Source organism: Mastacembelus armatus, chromosome 16 (genome assembly GCF_900324485.2).
Source record: "Mastacembelus armatus chromosome 16, fMasArm1.2, whole genome shotgun sequence".
Classification (NCBI taxonomy): domain Eukaryota; kingdom Metazoa; phylum Chordata; class Actinopteri; order Synbranchiformes; family Mastacembelidae; genus Mastacembelus; species Mastacembelus armatus.
Window position 1 is genome coordinate 13,629,487 of NC_046648.1, and position 17,650 is coordinate 13,647,136.

Sequence of the window (17,650 nt, forward strand, 5' to 3'; positions counted from 1 at the left end):
CAATAAATGAACAAACACCAAAATGTTAATTTAACATAAGGTGTAGTGATCTATTGTGGTCTATTTTGCATCTCTTTTTAGAATATGATGGTAGTTATTAATATATTTAACTAAAGAAATCTTATGAATTCTTTGGGTGGTTGTGATAGTCAAGTACCTGTGGAAAACTGTCAGTGTTGTGGAAAGGGCATAATTCTCCAGCCGAGCTCAGGTCCTTTTCCCACTTTTAGCTACTAGTAACTGACTGAAACTAAACAGCAGGTTTTATCATGAACAGAGCTTGTATGTCCTTCCTTCCATGTGAGATTTTCCACCATGGCTTATTCTATATGTGGACATTTTAGTTAAGTATATCATGCTCAGCAGATTCAGTATTACCAAGATGTAATTTGAGAGCACAAATATTGAATGAAAAGAACTGAGTGTATCCAAAAATGGAATGGGAGGCACAGCATATGTGAAAACTCTATTTAAATTGGTAACAAGTTCAGACCACAACATCTTCTTTTGGACAAAGATAGAAATAAGCTCACTGGGACCTATATAGACAGCCAGACCCTAAATGTCAAGTCATGATTCTTACATTTGAGCGTTAGCACTGGTATCATCAACCCTGCTCCTTGCTTAGGGCCAGCCATCCCCCCAGCAACTGACTGCCTGTGTCACTCTATTCCTGGGCAGGATATGGGCTGGGGCTGATGCGGTAACGTTAAGCTAAGTGGCTAGTGTTAGCTTCTATAGCAGATGAAATGTTGCAGATTTTCATAGGATAGTCGGGATTTGATGGCTGACAGCTGTGACACCAAAAGCCCGCGCCATTTGCACGACACACCAGGATATAAAAAAACTACACTAGAATGTACCAACACATCTCGATCATACAACAACACATCCATTCATCCCCAAGCACTCACTCCGTTTTGTTCCGCCGGCATCCTTTACCGGTGTATTTGGTTCACTTAAGGCTCGTCGCGATACTGCTACTACTGAAACTTGCCTAGATACACATACTGATCGCATCAATCAGTTTATTTAACACCAACCCAACGATTGGTAACCTCGCCAGATAAGAAACCACTCAATCACAAGGTAGTCGAGAAGATCTGGGGTGGTTAGTACTGGCACTTGGAGGGCATTGGATCCTGCTGAAGCGGAGCACGATAACATTATGTAGTCCATCACTAGAGTGTATGCCTCAGCTCCTATAAATACGCCAGCCAAGCCCAATTGTTCAACACAGTGTACTATGCAACGCCGATGGCAACCCCAACCGCTTCATTAAAGCCTGAATCTTGTCCAATTAGCCATCTGACCAGCAGTGGAAGAGGAATGAGGACACGAGGCCGGGTGACAGGGGAATAATGTTAACGCTATACTACAATCACCGTTACCAATGATTGACTGTTAAGCCTCTAACACATTTACTAGAGGCAAGAAGCACTAAGATCCTAATTCATACATGAATTTTAAAAAGACAACGCCGACTAGCTATTACTTACCTCAGGCGGTGTGTCGAAACAAGTTCCGCGTAGCAGCCATGTTCGGAACCACTATCTTCCTCTGTCCGCACGAACCAAGCCCCCTCCCCCGGGTCAGTCTTCCTTCTTCCACAACAGAAATCCAATTAATGTGATGTAGATTTGTGTGTCGATAGAATCCAGGCGAGATTAGCTTCCAGTTAAACTGCGTTATTCGTTGGTGCTCAAGAGAGCGGGTTGTCGATGGGGACTAATCACCGGCGCAGCACAGCTAGCCCGTGCCTTAGGGGAGGTGGGCAGCTCGCCGCCTGAACTACGGACACCGTCTTCTGTTCAGCAAACTTAATTAATTTGTTCGAGATTTATTCAGAGACATACAAGACACCGTTTAACAATTAAAGCGTCGGGCAGTTGGCCTTTACGCCTGTGAGCTGCTTGTATTAATTTAAAGGCAAGAAGCTAACATTAGCTAGCTAGCTATTAGCTAGCAAGCTAGGTGTCTAATAAAACACTGCCATTGGAATTTGAATACTGTCCGCACACTGCAGGCTGCCTGGCGGGCCACGGCCAGCCGATGGACAATACAAGCCGACGCTATATAAAAAAAAAAACTCAATGTAGCTACTTTAGCAGGTAGTTACAACTGCTGGCCAGCCCCTCCGTGATGTTAATATCGGTCAAAGGAGAGGGGCTGCATTGAGAGCGCACTCCCGACACTAGGCAAGTATGGCCCAGCGCGTTCCAGAGAATTTTCCCACAAAATGGCTGCCAAAACAAATCCACTAGAGTCACACAAGTAACTTCTAAAAAGTACTTCAACTTAACTTGTTATCTATCCAGTCAATTGTTTAGACAGAGATTTAACTGCAGTTTCTGTGGCAGTTCCATACAAAATATAGATCACTTAATATTTGATTGTGTGTAGAGATTTTAGGAAGACTGTCAACCAAAATGTAATTATATGCCCCACTCACAAGAGGAAATATATTTGGCATCACCTTGAAGGACAAGAGGAGCAACATGGTACTAAGCAGCTTATTCTATTCAAGTTCCTCTCCTTACTGCTGATGAAGATATTGGCAATATTTATATTACTGATACACATATGTGTTGGTCATTTTTTTCCTTTGTTTCAGTATTAAGTTTGGTAGTAGTATTATCTTGATTTAACTTAGTTCTATTTTTACTTGAACCATTTAATAGTCTCATTTACTTGTTTTGTTTACTGTTATGCCTTATTGTTTGGACTCATTCTATTTTGCTATTTAAAAAAAAAAACTTTCAAAAGGTTATCTTCAGATGAAAGCGTGGTTGCATTATGTTTGATGTGGCAAAAACAGACTACCAAAACAGATCTCAAGTCATTGGTACGTGTTCAAAGACAAAAAAGCAGTCTGTCAGTAACTGACATTGGAAAATCTGGATGCTATCCTAAGCCTGCCTTTACATAGTCAACATTTTGTCAAAGGAGTCCAATGCCCTCAAAACAGAGGCATGCAGCCACACATGATTTATCTATTTGTTTTTATTGAAACCATTATATCATCTATCATCTCAGACATTATGTTCTCTGTACAAATGCTAATCCTGCACTGACATGAAAGGCCCAGAATTTAAGTGTCTGTTCTAACAGGACGGCATAGTCTTTAGGTCCTTTTTTGTTTTTTAACAGAAATATGAATTAAGTTTGCCAGAAGTTTGTTTACAGTTTAAGGGTAACATTCTGTGTACAAACCTTTAATCAACAAGTGAAAAAAAAAAAAATGCTAGAATAAAAATATTTAATATTCATACAGCTACATTATATTCTGCCTATACAGTAGTTATACTAATATTAAATTACAAGTCAGAATGAAAATATCACCATCTATGGTTTTCTGTCCACACAGTTTACCATCTCTTCACTAAAAAGGGCAGCAGTTCTTTGCCTACCAAAAGGGTATTGTACCAACTTAAGTACACACAACATATTAAAACAAAGTATATCTTAATCTATTTGAGATCTGCCATAACTTACACATTACATATTATTTGCTCTCTGGCTACTTGAGATATTCCTAACAATCTGGGATCTATTATCTGGAATCACAAAAAGCCAAACACGGTAAACAAATGAGTAGGGTATGTTAACAGGAAAAAAAGACAGTAAATGTTTTAACAGTTTATTAGGACTTACCATGAACTGATGTAAAACATCAGCTACTCTTTCTACGCGAGTAAAATGACAGAACGATTAGAAGCAAAGTTGTGAAAAAGAGCAGACCACACAAAACATACAGAAGTCAGTATCAAACCATTCAGTAATTAAGCTATCTCTGGAACAGAGAAATAAAGTACTTAAAAGGTTTACAGAAAAACTAATGTGTGTTGAAATAGGTAAAAAGTAACTTGTTAAGGCTAGGGATACATAACACAATGCACATGTAGAAATGGATGAGAGTTTATTGTTGAAAATGGTAATCCATTTGTTGCCACACCTCATTTCTTCAGTTTAGGTGGAGGTCTGAGAAGAGAAAGAAGAGCATGTTGACATTTACATAAAAACATGAAAAGGAAGTCTGACATTTGAATATGTCTGTTCATACAAGAGGGAAGACTGCTAAATATCACAAACCCAGTTTTGGAATTGTTCAGTTGTCATGATCATTTGGTTCTGTTTACATGTTCCAAGTTCACAATATTAATATGAAACTCAATTCCTTAGGTGTGAAGCTAGTGACTGCTTGACAAAATGACTAAATATACACATGGGTCGCTTTGCTATATAAGTCATACTACAAGGAGTAAAAAAAGTGTGACAGTGATTTGTATTTTTACTTAATTCTAGCTGTGGTGAACAGTGATTGGCAGCACCCTCAAAGATTAGTATAACAAATCAAAGACTAAACCTACTTTGTGCATGTAAATCAATTCTAATGTTGATTAGTAATTCCCGACTGTTCATAACAAACCACTGACGGCAATAGTTAGTATAAAATAGTTTACTACGGACATGGAATAACTGCAGAAGAAGGTAGCGGAAATGTGAAAGCAGCTCATATACCCAGGAATTTAGACCTAAGCATGACAAAAGATTTAAGGTACAAACAAGGAGCTGAAAGGAGATAAAGTTCAGTTTGCTGAATAAAACCAAAAAAATGTGAGACATCACAAAATAGTTAATAAAATGTGATAACAGGAAGTGAGCTACAAATATTTATCAGATCATAAGGGGGTGAACCTTGTAAAATGTTTTTTTCCCAAAATTATAGTTAAATCTTTCAAAATGCAAAAAACATAAAATCACTCCACTGACATCCCACGAATGCAAGTTAGTTTCATATGCTGTTAGAGTTTTCCCTCTCTGGGTCAATTCTGGAGTAAAATTCTTCACAGAATTTTTTTTAGTTTAAGTATCTAAATTAGGGTGCAGAACTTGAACAGTGGAGGAGGATAAATACCATATTTTCTGGAGTGTAAGTCACGCTTCTTTTTTACTTCGCTGGCTTGTTCTACAACTTATACAGCGAATGTAACAAGTGAAAATGCAACTTAAGACACCAAAGCAACATATTTTGTCTGTTCAACAAAGCTAAAAGCAACTTAATAGTATGGAAAATAGAGTATGTGTTAATGTTTGTGGTTTGTAGAAATGCCTGGTGTTGATTAATGACCAACAAGATGGATATTCCTTGTACGTGGATTAACAGGTTAACACATGATGCCAAACGTGTGTTCTTTGTAGAACCTATAGAATTTGTCATTGCAAGTCTAATCTCAAAGCTATTTGGGAGCAGGGTTTTTCAAAAGACATTTTTAGACTCTAGAACAACTTCATAATTGAACTGATGAAAGACGTCCACCCACAATCCAAGAAACGACATTTTGAAGTACATCTGCAGCTCCTACTACACAGTAAGTACTCTTCATCACAAAGGAAACCATGAGTGACCCAAGTGGATGATTAACTGGTTGGAGTCTGAGCAAATATAACACCAGTAAATGCCATTAAAAAAAAAAAAAAAAAAAAGTATGTAGGTACATGACAACAGTTGTGTTAGAAAATATGAACTAAAAAGTAAGACAAGGACAGATGCTGAAGAGGTCCAATGACAACACTGAACTGCACTAAGCTTATGCTTTAAAAAAAAAAAAAAAAAAAAGGGCTGTCAATCGATTAAAATATTTAATCGTGATTAATCGCATGATTGTCAAGTCATGATTATACGCAACGTAATGCACGCCCCCGAGAAATGGCATAAAATGTCAAGTTATCATAGAATTTAATCACATTTTCTGCGTGTTTTGATGATTGCACGCTATGTGGGTGAAAAAGCGCTTCGGATGGTTCCGGACAGCGATGAGTTTACTTTGTCCTCAGAGCAAAACGTGACTCAGATGACGAACATTTGCATCTGCATTGCAATAATTCCCACTCAAACACATCCCTGACTGAAAGGCTCATTATGCGGGTCTTTGTCTTCTCAGGTAAATCACATGATTATTCATGATCAGGCACGCATATTCCTGCATATGTCTTAACTACAAAAAAGTGTCTTAGAAAATTTAAATCAATGTATTATTTTCTGTGTATGAGTGAACAAGATGACTTTCACATCATTTTGAAGCAAACACTCCAGGCTACAAGATGCAGTTCTCAAAAGTCTTGTGAACCAATGTTCTGTATGTGTTTTATAGCCTTTTTCAGTGACTTAATTTCAGTTTTTCATTAACCATGCTTAAATGCTGTTTTCTCAAAAACACAGTAAACATGCTGCTCACGTTATTGTAGCCTAGTTTGTGCTGATAACACTAATTAGCACAATATGTGCCATTAATATGTTTAAAAGTAACTGGGAAAAAAAGCACAAATGTCAGGGCATGTCGAAACTTGTCCAGGGCCCCAAAACACCCTTAGACCCCAAAGGATTAAACACAGGAAAAAAAGAACAGAAAAAACTCAAGTTCCTATTATTTGTCTTTCTTAGCACTGAGATAGTTGCTCAAAGAGACAAGCCTGTTTATAGTTTCAGATGACAGGGCAGCTCACTTTTTCTCAACAACATGCCCCGACAGTGAAAACAATCTTTCAGAAGGTATGGATGTGGCAGGTGTTGATAAGTATCTGCAGACATCGCTTTGTAAATTAATTTACCGTTCAGAAGACCCTTTTCTTTCTCCAGTTGTGGATCTTTCTAAAAATGTCTACAGGTTTATATGGTTTTAGCCACATTTTACTATTAAAATTAGGTAAATGTTTATTAATTTTTGTGCTGGTAATCAGAATGTCAGTGAGGATGGAAAAATGTGAATTTAAGGGTTAGTCTTGACTTACCGACCGACCGACAGACTGACTGACACGTGTTAGAGAGTGAAGGTGAGGTTTGTTGAAAGAGTTTGTGTGAGTGAAAAGGGTTGTGCGTTCTCACAGACAGCAATACTAATGGATTCTAAACTTCCTTCTGCCACTGAAGCCTTAACCCTCTGGGGTCGAAGAGAGTGCCATTTTGACGCATTTTCTCCTGATAACGCCAAAACAAACATAAATTACTCCGTCAATTTTGATCATACAGATAAAAGAAATATATCATTCAAATCTGTAAAAGGTCTAGTTTTAGTTGTATACCATCATAATAACAAAATGCTGGGCTTTTGTAAAGTAAAAAAAGCCGACAGGGTGCGCTCTCCATCTTCTCTCTTCACAGACACGTAAGTAAAACAACCAGAATCTCAGCGAATACTTGCCTCATAAAATAAGAAACATATGACTAGATAGCTTGAAATGTCTTCTTTTAAATGAAACAATTCAAGTCGAAAACAAATCATCACTTTTTATTTAATCCATATGAACGTAAGGAGAAGTACGTTTTCTCCTGTCTCATCTCATTACAGGTAAGGCGATCTGTTCTCTGTTCACATGTAAATAATCTGAGGTGAACCAGGTAAATATGTGCACGCCCCCAAGAAATGACAAAACGTCAAACTTCATCATAAAATTTTCTCACTTTTTCTGCGCATTTGGATGATGGCGCGTTACGCATGCGAAGAAGCGCTTCTTATATTCCACACAGAGACAAATAGTTTAGTTTGTCCTCAGAGTAAAAACACTGATTTTAACTCAAATGACGAACGTTTGGCTCTGCATTGTTTTGTATTGTGCTGCACTAATCCCCTCTCATCCACATTGACTGAAAGGCTCATTATGCACGTCTTTGTGTGCGTCTTTTGTCTTCTCAGGTAAATCACATGACTATTCATTTTGAGACACACCTCCTTGCATATGGCCTTTCTGAACAAAAAGTGTCTTAGAAAATTTAAATCAGTGTATTGTTTACTGTGAATGAGTGAAAAAGATGACTTTCACATCACTGAAGTAAACACTTTAGCCTACAAGATGCAGTTCTCTAAACCAATGCTCTGTGTTTCATGATCTTATTTCAGTGACTAAAAAAATTTTAGTTTTTCACTAACCATGCATAAACAATGTTTTCTCAAAAACACAATCATGTATAAACTTGCCGCTCACATATTATTGTAGCCAATTTTGTGCTGATTACAGTGTTAGACTTTATCCCTTAATATGTTTAAAAACACCTGAAAAAAGAAAAAATGTCAGGGCATGTCAAAATTTGTCCAGGGCCCCAAAACCCCTCAGACCCCAGGCCGTTAAAATGAACATAGTGAGGCTTGAGTGACTCACCATTTCTCATAGCTCAACCTGCCTATGGTGTAGTTTGTAAGCACTTTATTTGAGCTAATAGTGGCAGCATGACAAATCGGCTGCAATTACCTGTTCTCTAGTCTTTGAGCACCAACGAAACTTTTTCAAATTTTTTAAAAAACATTGACAACCTTAGTGCTGCTTTTGATGCATTTCATATATATATATATATATATATATATATATATATATATATATATATATATATATATATGTTTAATACACTATATAAGCTGAAAAGTCTTGCTAGCGATGTTTCTTTTGTAGCTATTGCACATATGGCCCTAATTACTGGGGAATAGGGTATAGTTTTGAGAGACAATGCTATGTCTTGATTTAATATAGGCAGGGAAAAAAAAAATTTAAATTTTTGGTCATTAACAAGTCCCAATTTGTAGATATTTGTTGTCAATAGGTAAGTCTTTGTCAAGCACTGCATGTGAACTGGTCAAGGTACCTGTAGACGCCCACCACCACAGCGTGATCCCTCTCATAAGGCTCCAGGGTGAGCTGTTCCTGTGGTTTCATGTTTTCTGCACTCATCTTCTTCACTTCTGAGGCAAACACTGCCTCTGGGGCAGCTGTAGAATCTATACAATTGGCCTAAAATAAATTAAAAAATTTTTTTTTTAAAATTTTTTTTAGAGTTCACACAGCTAACAAAACACAGTATGAACACACATGAATTCAGCACATGAACGTGATTCATCTCTGACTAGAATATTGCATAATTATTACACAATAACTTGAATTAGTATTTCTTTTAGGTTGTAAGGCTGTCCTTTGTTGAGACAGTGATCAGGATACCTTGATGGAGATAACAAAGTGTCCTCCATTCTTCAGGAAGTTGTGAGCATTCAAAGCAACAATCCTCGTCTGGTCAGGCTGGGCAACATCGGCAAAAATCACATCCACCATACCTGGAGGAATAGGGAGATGGCGAGGGAGAGAGGAAGAGAGAGACCATTACTGTTTGGACACACAGCTGTTACTTATAGCACCATGTTGAAAAAGTTGAATAAGATGCACTGCAAAACTGATTCACTATACATAAAACGTTAAGACTTCATAACCCAGCACTGGAGTTAACAAGAACACTGCTGAGCTTAGTGCAGTTGAGGCAATCCCTGAACCATTCACTTTGGTTTAACAACCACAGCCAATGTCACTGTCTTTAAATAGTGTAATTAAAATTAAATGGCCTTTATCACAACAAAAATATGAGACAAAAGATTAAGTCTACATGCCTAAGTATCTCTATACCAACACTGGTATCAAAGACCTCATAGTACCATATTATCCCAATAGAGCACTTCACTCTCAGAGTGCAGGTCTACTTGTGGTTCCCAGACTTTCCAAAAGTAGGATGGGAGGCAGAGCCTTTAGTTCTCAAGCTCCTCTCCTGTGGAACCAGATCCCAGTCTGGGTTCAGGAGGCAGACACACACTGTACTTTTAAGGCTAGATTTAAAACCTTAGTAACCTCACCCTCACCCGTATATTCGACCATTGAACACTCACTAACTTTGTGCTTTCTCCCTGTACCTTCTACAGGTGTCCCTGGTCCTGGAGCTGTATATTGCTGATGTGCAGTTACTGGCCCCACCAACCTGCAGTGTCTATTTGTTGTTCATTGTTGCTATTCTTTTCTCTCTCCTCTATCTGGTCGAGGTAGTGGCCATCCAAACTGAGCCTGGTTCTGCTGGAGGTTTCTTCAGTTAAAGGGAGTTTTTCCTCTCCACTTTCACCAAGAGCTTGTTCATATGGGGCCTGTTGGGTTTTTGTTTTTTGTAAAGTGCCTTGAGATGAGTGAATTGTGATTTGGCGCTATACAAATAAACTGAATTGAAACGGTAGCACAGAAAAAACTAAACCAATCTAACCTATCAAGAAAACTAGATTTAGATGACAGAACACGGAACCTAAAGAGAAAATACTTTGACAACTTCAGTGCCATGGTCAATGGGAAGAGACTGAGGTCATTTGACAGAGACAACCCTACTTAGTGTCTTCAGCCAACGTCTGTGAATTGGGACTACCTACCAACCAGCATGCGGTATTTGTGTGGGTGTCGTGCATCTTCGATGATTGGAATTATGTTGGTGCGTTTCTTTGCCACATTGAGAAGGTCACGACCTGATCGATGAGAAAACTCCACAGCATAGACCAACCCTTCCTGTAACACAAGACACAAAAGGTCACTTAAAAAGCTCTACGTGTGAATAGGTGTTAAATTGCCTTGAGGAGAATGTAGAGACTGCACTGTTACATTTATTCAACTGTATGTCATATTCCAGTATTTATTTGACAGAGAAAAGGTCATTGTTACAGGGGTATTAGAATGTCCTAACAGCATGGTTCTAAGTTTTACCATTTGAAAAATTAAACTTACAACAGTAGTGTAAATGTCCTGAGTGTATTTGGTAAAAAACGGCCACAGCTTGTGAATATGTTGTATGGTACTGTATTTAATTACACAATTTATATGCCACTACATCAGTGTCAAAACTAGAAAACAGTAAAGGCTATTGTCCTGCTTTTATGATTGACTGTACATCATGACAACTTGAGATGGCGTATGAAGAGGAACGTCAAAAAAAAAAAAAAAAAAAATTTCATATATATATATATATATGAAATATTCCACTGAAAGGGTAGATATGATTTCAACGGCTGCAGGAATTAGGAATAGCAGAATGAATTTAAAACATGGTAGAATTTGAAAAATGTGGGAGAGGATAAAGTGTTTGATTATCTCAGGAAGGCACTTTATAAATAGGACATAGAAGAACAGGAGACTGGTATTTTATTCAGACAATAGGTAGCAGTAATGCAACTTGAGGATGCCAACTGCATGCTAAAACCTAGCATGTAGGTTAAATGAACAATGTACTTTATCATTATCTCATGGTAACAACTGTTTTAATAGTCAAGCTGCTTTTCTCCTAAAAGTGTGCATGGCATTGCGACTCTAAAAGCTAATAATGTTATCATTACTTCTGATATAGAGAATAGCAATGAAATGACATAAATGAACAATGTACTTCATCATTATCTCATGGTAACAACTGTTTTAATAGTCAAGCTGCTTTTCTCTTAAAAGTGTGCATGGCATTGCGACTCTAAAAGCTAATAATGTTATCATTACTTCTGATATAGAGAATAGCAATGAAATGACACCTGATTAGCTAAAACGCAAGTGCAAGCTAACATTATTTCAGTGTTGTTTAACTGTATAAGAAAATGGGGCACCTTTGCAGTTAGCTGTAATAGTGAAAATGATTTGACTGAAATCATGCTTATTTCGGAGCATTCAGAGGCATGACCCAATACCAATTAAATACCCTTATAGCTAGAGGGTACAGCAGCATAAATTATATTACAGTCAACACACCAAGTAAAATTTATGTAGCGACCTCCACTGGAATTCACCATTCCAGCTTTGATTCCTCCTACAAATGTACATTAAGAGTATAAGTTAATTTAACTATTTAATTTTACTATCAAATGTTAGCCTCTGTTGTTTAGGTTCAGGTAAACCAGAATTCATACTATATGAGTGCTCAGAATAAACATGAAATCAGTCAAATCATTTTCACACTTAGAACGAAAGCATATATAAGATATAATGTAATGGGGTAACTACTACAACTAACTTAACAGAGCTGTGTCAGATTCTGTTTCCTCAGAACTGGGTGGGTGGATAAGACAGAAAAGAACAGCAACAATAAATTGCAGTAACTGCACATCAGCAATATACAGCTCCAGCACCAGATATACCTGCAGAAGATACAGAGAAAAGGACAGACAGTCCACACTACACTAATAGCTAATGACTACATTTGAGGTGGTGAAAAAAAAATTGTGACTTTACAGTCGCCGTGGCATACACACTTTTAGAAGGAATACTTCATCGGTTTTATGGTCCATTGTCTATGACAATTATCAGTTTTTTGATGTCGGAGTGAAACTTTTCAGAAAACGTCTTCTACCACCAACTCAGTGGATATTACACAACTTTTTTTTCACCAAAATCATAAATACAGTGATATTTCATATGCCCTGACAAAATAGGTACTCCAACCTGTGCACGTTAAATTACATTCCAGCATTGCTCCTTGTCAGCCATCTTAGTCTTCTGGAGATGTTTCTATGATGTAAAGTTAATCACAAAAGCAGCCAATAGCATTTACTGACAGAAACAGCCAGAAGCCCACCCCCAATCTGCCAAAACCACCCACGACGTCTTATCGTGCATAAAAATGTCAATGCACAGTTGGTGTGTCAGAACAAACAAAGGTGTGTGAAGACAAAATAGACAAAGGAAATAACTTACATTTGAGTAAAAATAAATAAGTTTGAGTATGATAAACATAAATACAGCTTTTCTTTTTGTGCTTGTGAATTTCACATTTGCACTCACAAGCTTCACATTGCACATGCAAATTGTTAAAACGTGCTGGTTTACATTTTTCACCCTTTATTTTAGCACCCTTTAGTTTCAACATCAATGCCAAAATTTAATATTTGATACTGTCAGTGTATGCAGCACTTACCGGTCCAACAATGTCGGAAACATGGGACACAGTGGTGCCAGAGGCGGCTCCCAGGTACATGACCTTTGCTCCAGGCTTGATATGGATCTGGTCTACTCCTCCCAAGATGGCTGCTGCCAGCTTGGAGCGGAATGGATTCCAGGCTCTGTATTCAATCTTAGTCTCTCCTTCCTAACAAAGAGTCAGAAAACAGTCACACTAGCCACAGACTCCACCATCTTTCCACCAAATAAACACTGGCCTACTTGGCTGTTACAGATCCATGCTGGAAATACATCTCCAGTGGCTCCTGTGGGTCTTGTTGAGCAATTACAGCATTTCCACTAGAAAGTTTTTAGGTTTGGTGGCAAGAGGATAATGTTTTGCATGAGAAAAAAAATCTCACATTTATAACACATATGCAAAGATAAACTTCACATAATGACCTATATTAAAGAAAGCCATAAAGAATAAACTATTTGGTGCAAACTGCACCTTGAACTGCTCAACATTTAAAAAAAAAAAAAAAAAAAATTGTTCATGTTAGCTAGGGGTGTACTGTAAATGAAACCGGCCTGGGGTAGCAGGTCAATTATGTGTTTTTGTTTAGGGTGGAGTTAAACAGGTTGATAATTTACATATGGAAACTGATGCCTCTAGTGCATGCTTCCTTTCTTGGAATTTTCTTTTTTGGATTACTTAGTTTGATATAGTTGATCACTACACCAATAACACCAATTACTGACACATTCTATCAATCATAACATATTAAAAGTGTAGACAAGTGACAAATACAGTGACAGTGCAGTTCTGCACGAAAAATATCACAAATTTACACAACCTTAAAATGGTGACACCTTGTTTCCATAAACAGTGTATAGTAGGTTAAAAGAGTTCAGCCAACTCCGAGTTAATTACACACGTGCACAAAGACCATCAAAAGGCATCATCATAACAGTTAACCATGGCAATAGTGGAAAAAAGATCTACATTCTTCATGTGGGTGGAATTATAAATTTTTACATGTTCTTACATGGACCATGAACACACTGCCTAACCTACATTCTTCATAGTTTAATTTAGACTATAATCAGTATAATTACAAATGTGAGTTATACACCAAAGTCACATGTTTTTGGTTTTTTTTTGTCCAGTATACCAGTTCTACTTTACAATACACAGTGCACTGTGTTGTTTTTGCTAAAAGCAACTTATACTCCAGTGTGACTTATAGCCCAATAAATACGGTACCTACATTGTGTGTACTGTGAAACTGAATAATAAGCTCACCTCCACACTGATCCTCTTCTCTCCATACACAGACTCTCCTACCACCATGTTCTTGGTCACCAGGGCATCTTCCTTTCCTCTGCAGATGAACACTCCTGAATAACATAAATAAAGGGGCGATAGCAGAACTATGTCAGTGAAATTTGGCAACCTAGTGTCTAAACCCCAGTGCTCTGTGAATGCAAAATGCAAATAGTCCAGAATAATTGTAAACAATTACCAAACCTTCATGTCTGTGTGGCTCAACCAAGACCTTCTTCCCTCCTCCAAAGCTTCCTCTGCCACCCCTTCCTCTGCCTCCTCTCCCTCTCAATGTGCCCCTGCCCCGAAATCCTCCACCCTCTGGAGACTTGAATCCTCCACCTGAAAAACAGGCAATTTAATAGAACATTTTGTGTCAAAATTTTGAACATTTGTACTGACAAAAATTGTTTCCAAACAACATTTGAAAAAACTGCAATAATTAGAGATGGGGCAATACACATTTTTTCACGTCAAATCCAATTCAATCCTCAACAGCTGATACCAAACAAACCAGACAAAAGAGCTCTTTCTAATTTAATCATAATTGTTGTTGGAATTGAGCTTAAGGTTACATCATAAGGACAAAATTAACCACATGCTACTACTTACTGAAGTATTTTATTCTGTACTACTACTAACTGATGACACCCAGTTGTATTGTTTGGTTATAACAGTCACTAATTTTTTTTTTCTGGTTGGCAGATTGTGACTGGCCTCTACGTGCTCCACCAGGCTGTGAAATCCAACATTTTCTACTACAGACACTTGGTTATCCAGTATAACAAACATAGGTAACTTTTGTAATCGATTTAGTTAGACTGGGTTGCCTGCTATTCATTCATTGGGTTTCTGGTATAAGAGTCTGCTGTCTGATGGTGTCTTGTCTGTTGGTTAGCAAGAACTACTGGTACTCTCTCATGTGAAACCTCATATGAGTAATTGGCTATAACAATGTACAACAACCATACATCCACCTCTCAGCACACTGGCTTTACACACATTACAACTAGCTGTCTTGCTTTTTGGCATTTACAGACTAAAATACCTCCACAAATGACATTTTAGTCAAACCAATAGCTAATGTTACTTACTCTGACTGATGTTGCTGTGGGTTTATGTTAACATGTGGAATGGAATCTGGATTGGTGATGCATCTCATGCTACCCTATGTTAGGTTACTGTGGGTTCACTGTCCAGCGCAAGCAGTGGACTGGAAAATGGATCTGTAAGTGGATCGGCCCTGTCCATCTGATATCCAATAAACAAATCAATCAATGTCAGACCCGATACACATATAGGATCGGATCGGGTCCATTCTTTAGCAATAGTGTGTGATGGGACAATATGATGATGTTTTCAACACTTGATACTTTTACCATCCATTTTCTACATTCTCACCTCTTCCACCTCTGAATCCTCCTCGTCCTCCTCTGTCACCAAACCCGCCTCTACCTCCACCTCGGCCACCACCTCTTCCTCCTCGGTCTCCACGTGGACTGAACCCTAACAAAAACACACAACAGGAGTCCTTTCAATTGAATTCAAACAACCACTGATAATGAAAACAGTGCCACACCAAACCAAACGTGCTTCAAATGTGCCACACAAACTGAGCCCAGTTCTGCTGGAGGTTTCGTCCATTAAAGGGAGTTTTTCCTTTTCACTGTTGCCAAGTGCTTGCTCATAAGAGATTTATTGGGTTTTTGTAAAGTGTCTTCAGATTTTTTTTGTGATTTAGTGCTATACAAATAAACTGAATTGAATTAATGAATAACAACTCGTCTGGGATCTAACAGACTCAGTATTTCGGACATCACAGACACTTGATGTTTTGACATAAATTTGACTTTTTTTTTTTTTTTTTAGAATAACTAACGTCTTAAAATAACAACTATGGCATATTCAGTAATATTTAATGGAATTGTTATCCTCTGAAGTGTGAAAGCCTTGGCCTTACCTGTATGAAACACCGTGAAGTGAAATTTACATGTGCCTCGGTAGGTTTTTTTTTTTTTCCATTTCTCTGAAGCGGTCAGTACAAAAGCTGTCAATCAAGCTTGTTTCGGCTCCTAAGACCCTCCCCCATAGACGAGGCAAGTAATCATACTTGTATGTGCATTTATCAACATTGTATGTTTAAATTACTGCTGCGAGAAATACCGTGTATCTACGGTAACATTACCGTTATATTCATGTGGACCAAACCCAACGAGTCTGTTCTCATCCTTCAAGTCTTTATTCGTGTGAAATATGTTTGACGTTTTCGACAAGCATAAATCCCACCACTGCATGCAAATAAGGCTCCACTAACATCTGTCCACATTGCGCAAAGTTTGTGAACTACGCATATCCATCCACCTTAAGGGTTTTATCACCTCTTTGAGCGGTGTGGGGTATATAACGTTACTGGTGCCCAGTAAAAAGAGACACACGTGGTTTCGACCCTAGCTAACGTTAGCAAAGGCCACTGTTAACCTTCGCACATTTGCCTCGTGGCACACAACAAAAACATCCACGTTAACACATTTCCGATTTCCCTAAAACAACACCAATACAAAGAGTAACGCATAAAGATTTCAAAAGAAAGCACTCTTTTCTAATTATATCAAGGAAACCGGATGGTGTTGTGGTTATCCCTGGGATCTCATCACGTGTGTTATGCGAAATGCACAGTGCGCTGCTGATATTAGGCTATTTATTCTAGCTCACCACTAACCTAACTAACCTAAACTTAACGTCAACGTTGGGTCTAATCTTACACACCTTTATTCAATGAGAACGTGGTTTCTACAATTGGCAACTTTTTTTCCAAATGATATCGGCAACAGTGTTAGAAGCACACCCTTAAAATTTAAATACACAACAAACAAGTTCAGAAAGTAGCTATACAATCTAACGTTAAGGTACATTTAAAAAAAAAAAAAAGAATAGCAATCTGTTCTACTATACCTGGCCTCATGGTTTCTGATGTACTGTGACGACTACACGTGCAACTTCTTGCTTATCCTCTTCTCCCCTCTTTTCTTCTTCTTCTTACTGGTGGGTTGCAACCAGCGTTTAAAGGTGTATACTGCCACCTACTGTATCGGAGTGTGTATCTTTAGGGTGAGTACTTCAGATTACAGTCTATGTAAGATAATACAATAGTAGGGAGGAAAGACAAAACAAAACCAAAACTACACCCTATGTATTAACCCTGTGTCCTTAAGGTACCCCATAAGGGTCTTACTATATTCTTTAGTGTTGTCATCCTTTCCTAGAATTCCTTGCAAATTTCAACCTCTACCTAGCATGTATAATTTACTTTTTTACTTCTTCACTTCACTTCACTTCACTGCTCCCATTTCTTCTTTTTCATTAGGCAGGTGCCACTGGGGATTGCTGCCCTCTTCCGGATACACAACTGTTGACTCCTTCCACTCTCAGTTTATATTCTGTGATATTCCAGTACTGTGAAAATACTGTAGCAGATTCTCAAGTCTTATCCAACTGTCCAAACTGAGTAAATTATGCAGTATGAAGGCAATTCTTCCACACTCTATTAGATCGCTGTATAATTTCAATTCAATTCAAGTTAGAAAAGCACAGCAAGAAACAACAAATCCCTCCATCTAGAAATCTAAA

The 17,650-nt window shown here is 38.0% G+C and overlaps 2 protein-coding genes across 2 annotated transcripts in view; both read right to left on the reverse strand.

Moving 5' to 3' along the window:
• dyrk1b (dual-specificity tyrosine-(Y)-phosphorylation regulated kinase 1B) overlaps positions 1-2,181 on the reverse strand; it is a 79,026-nt gene extending 76,845 nt beyond the window's left edge. Inside the window, exon 1 of the mRNA XM_026293724.2 lies at positions 1,500-2,181. The gene's annotated coding sequence lies outside the window, so the exon portion shown is untranslated. The remainder of the gene's footprint in view (positions 1-1,499) is intronic.
• Positions 2,182-3,245: 1,064 nt separating this feature from the next.
• Positions 3,246-17,066, reverse strand: fbl (fibrillarin). Its single transcript, XM_026294307.1, has 9 exons — positions 16,976-17,066; positions 15,425-15,529; positions 14,228-14,365; positions 14,003-14,097; positions 12,734-12,904; positions 10,221-10,353; positions 8,986-9,098; positions 8,636-8,781; positions 3,246-3,981 (listed from the first exon to the last, which is right to left on the reverse strand). Exons 1-9 carry the CDS (start codon positions 16,983-16,985, stop codon positions 3,957-3,959), a joined length of 936 nt encoding a protein of 311 aa, XP_026150092.1. The 5' UTR covers positions 16,986-17,066; the 3' UTR covers positions 3,246-3,956.
• Positions 17,067-17,650: the final 584 nt, after the last annotated feature.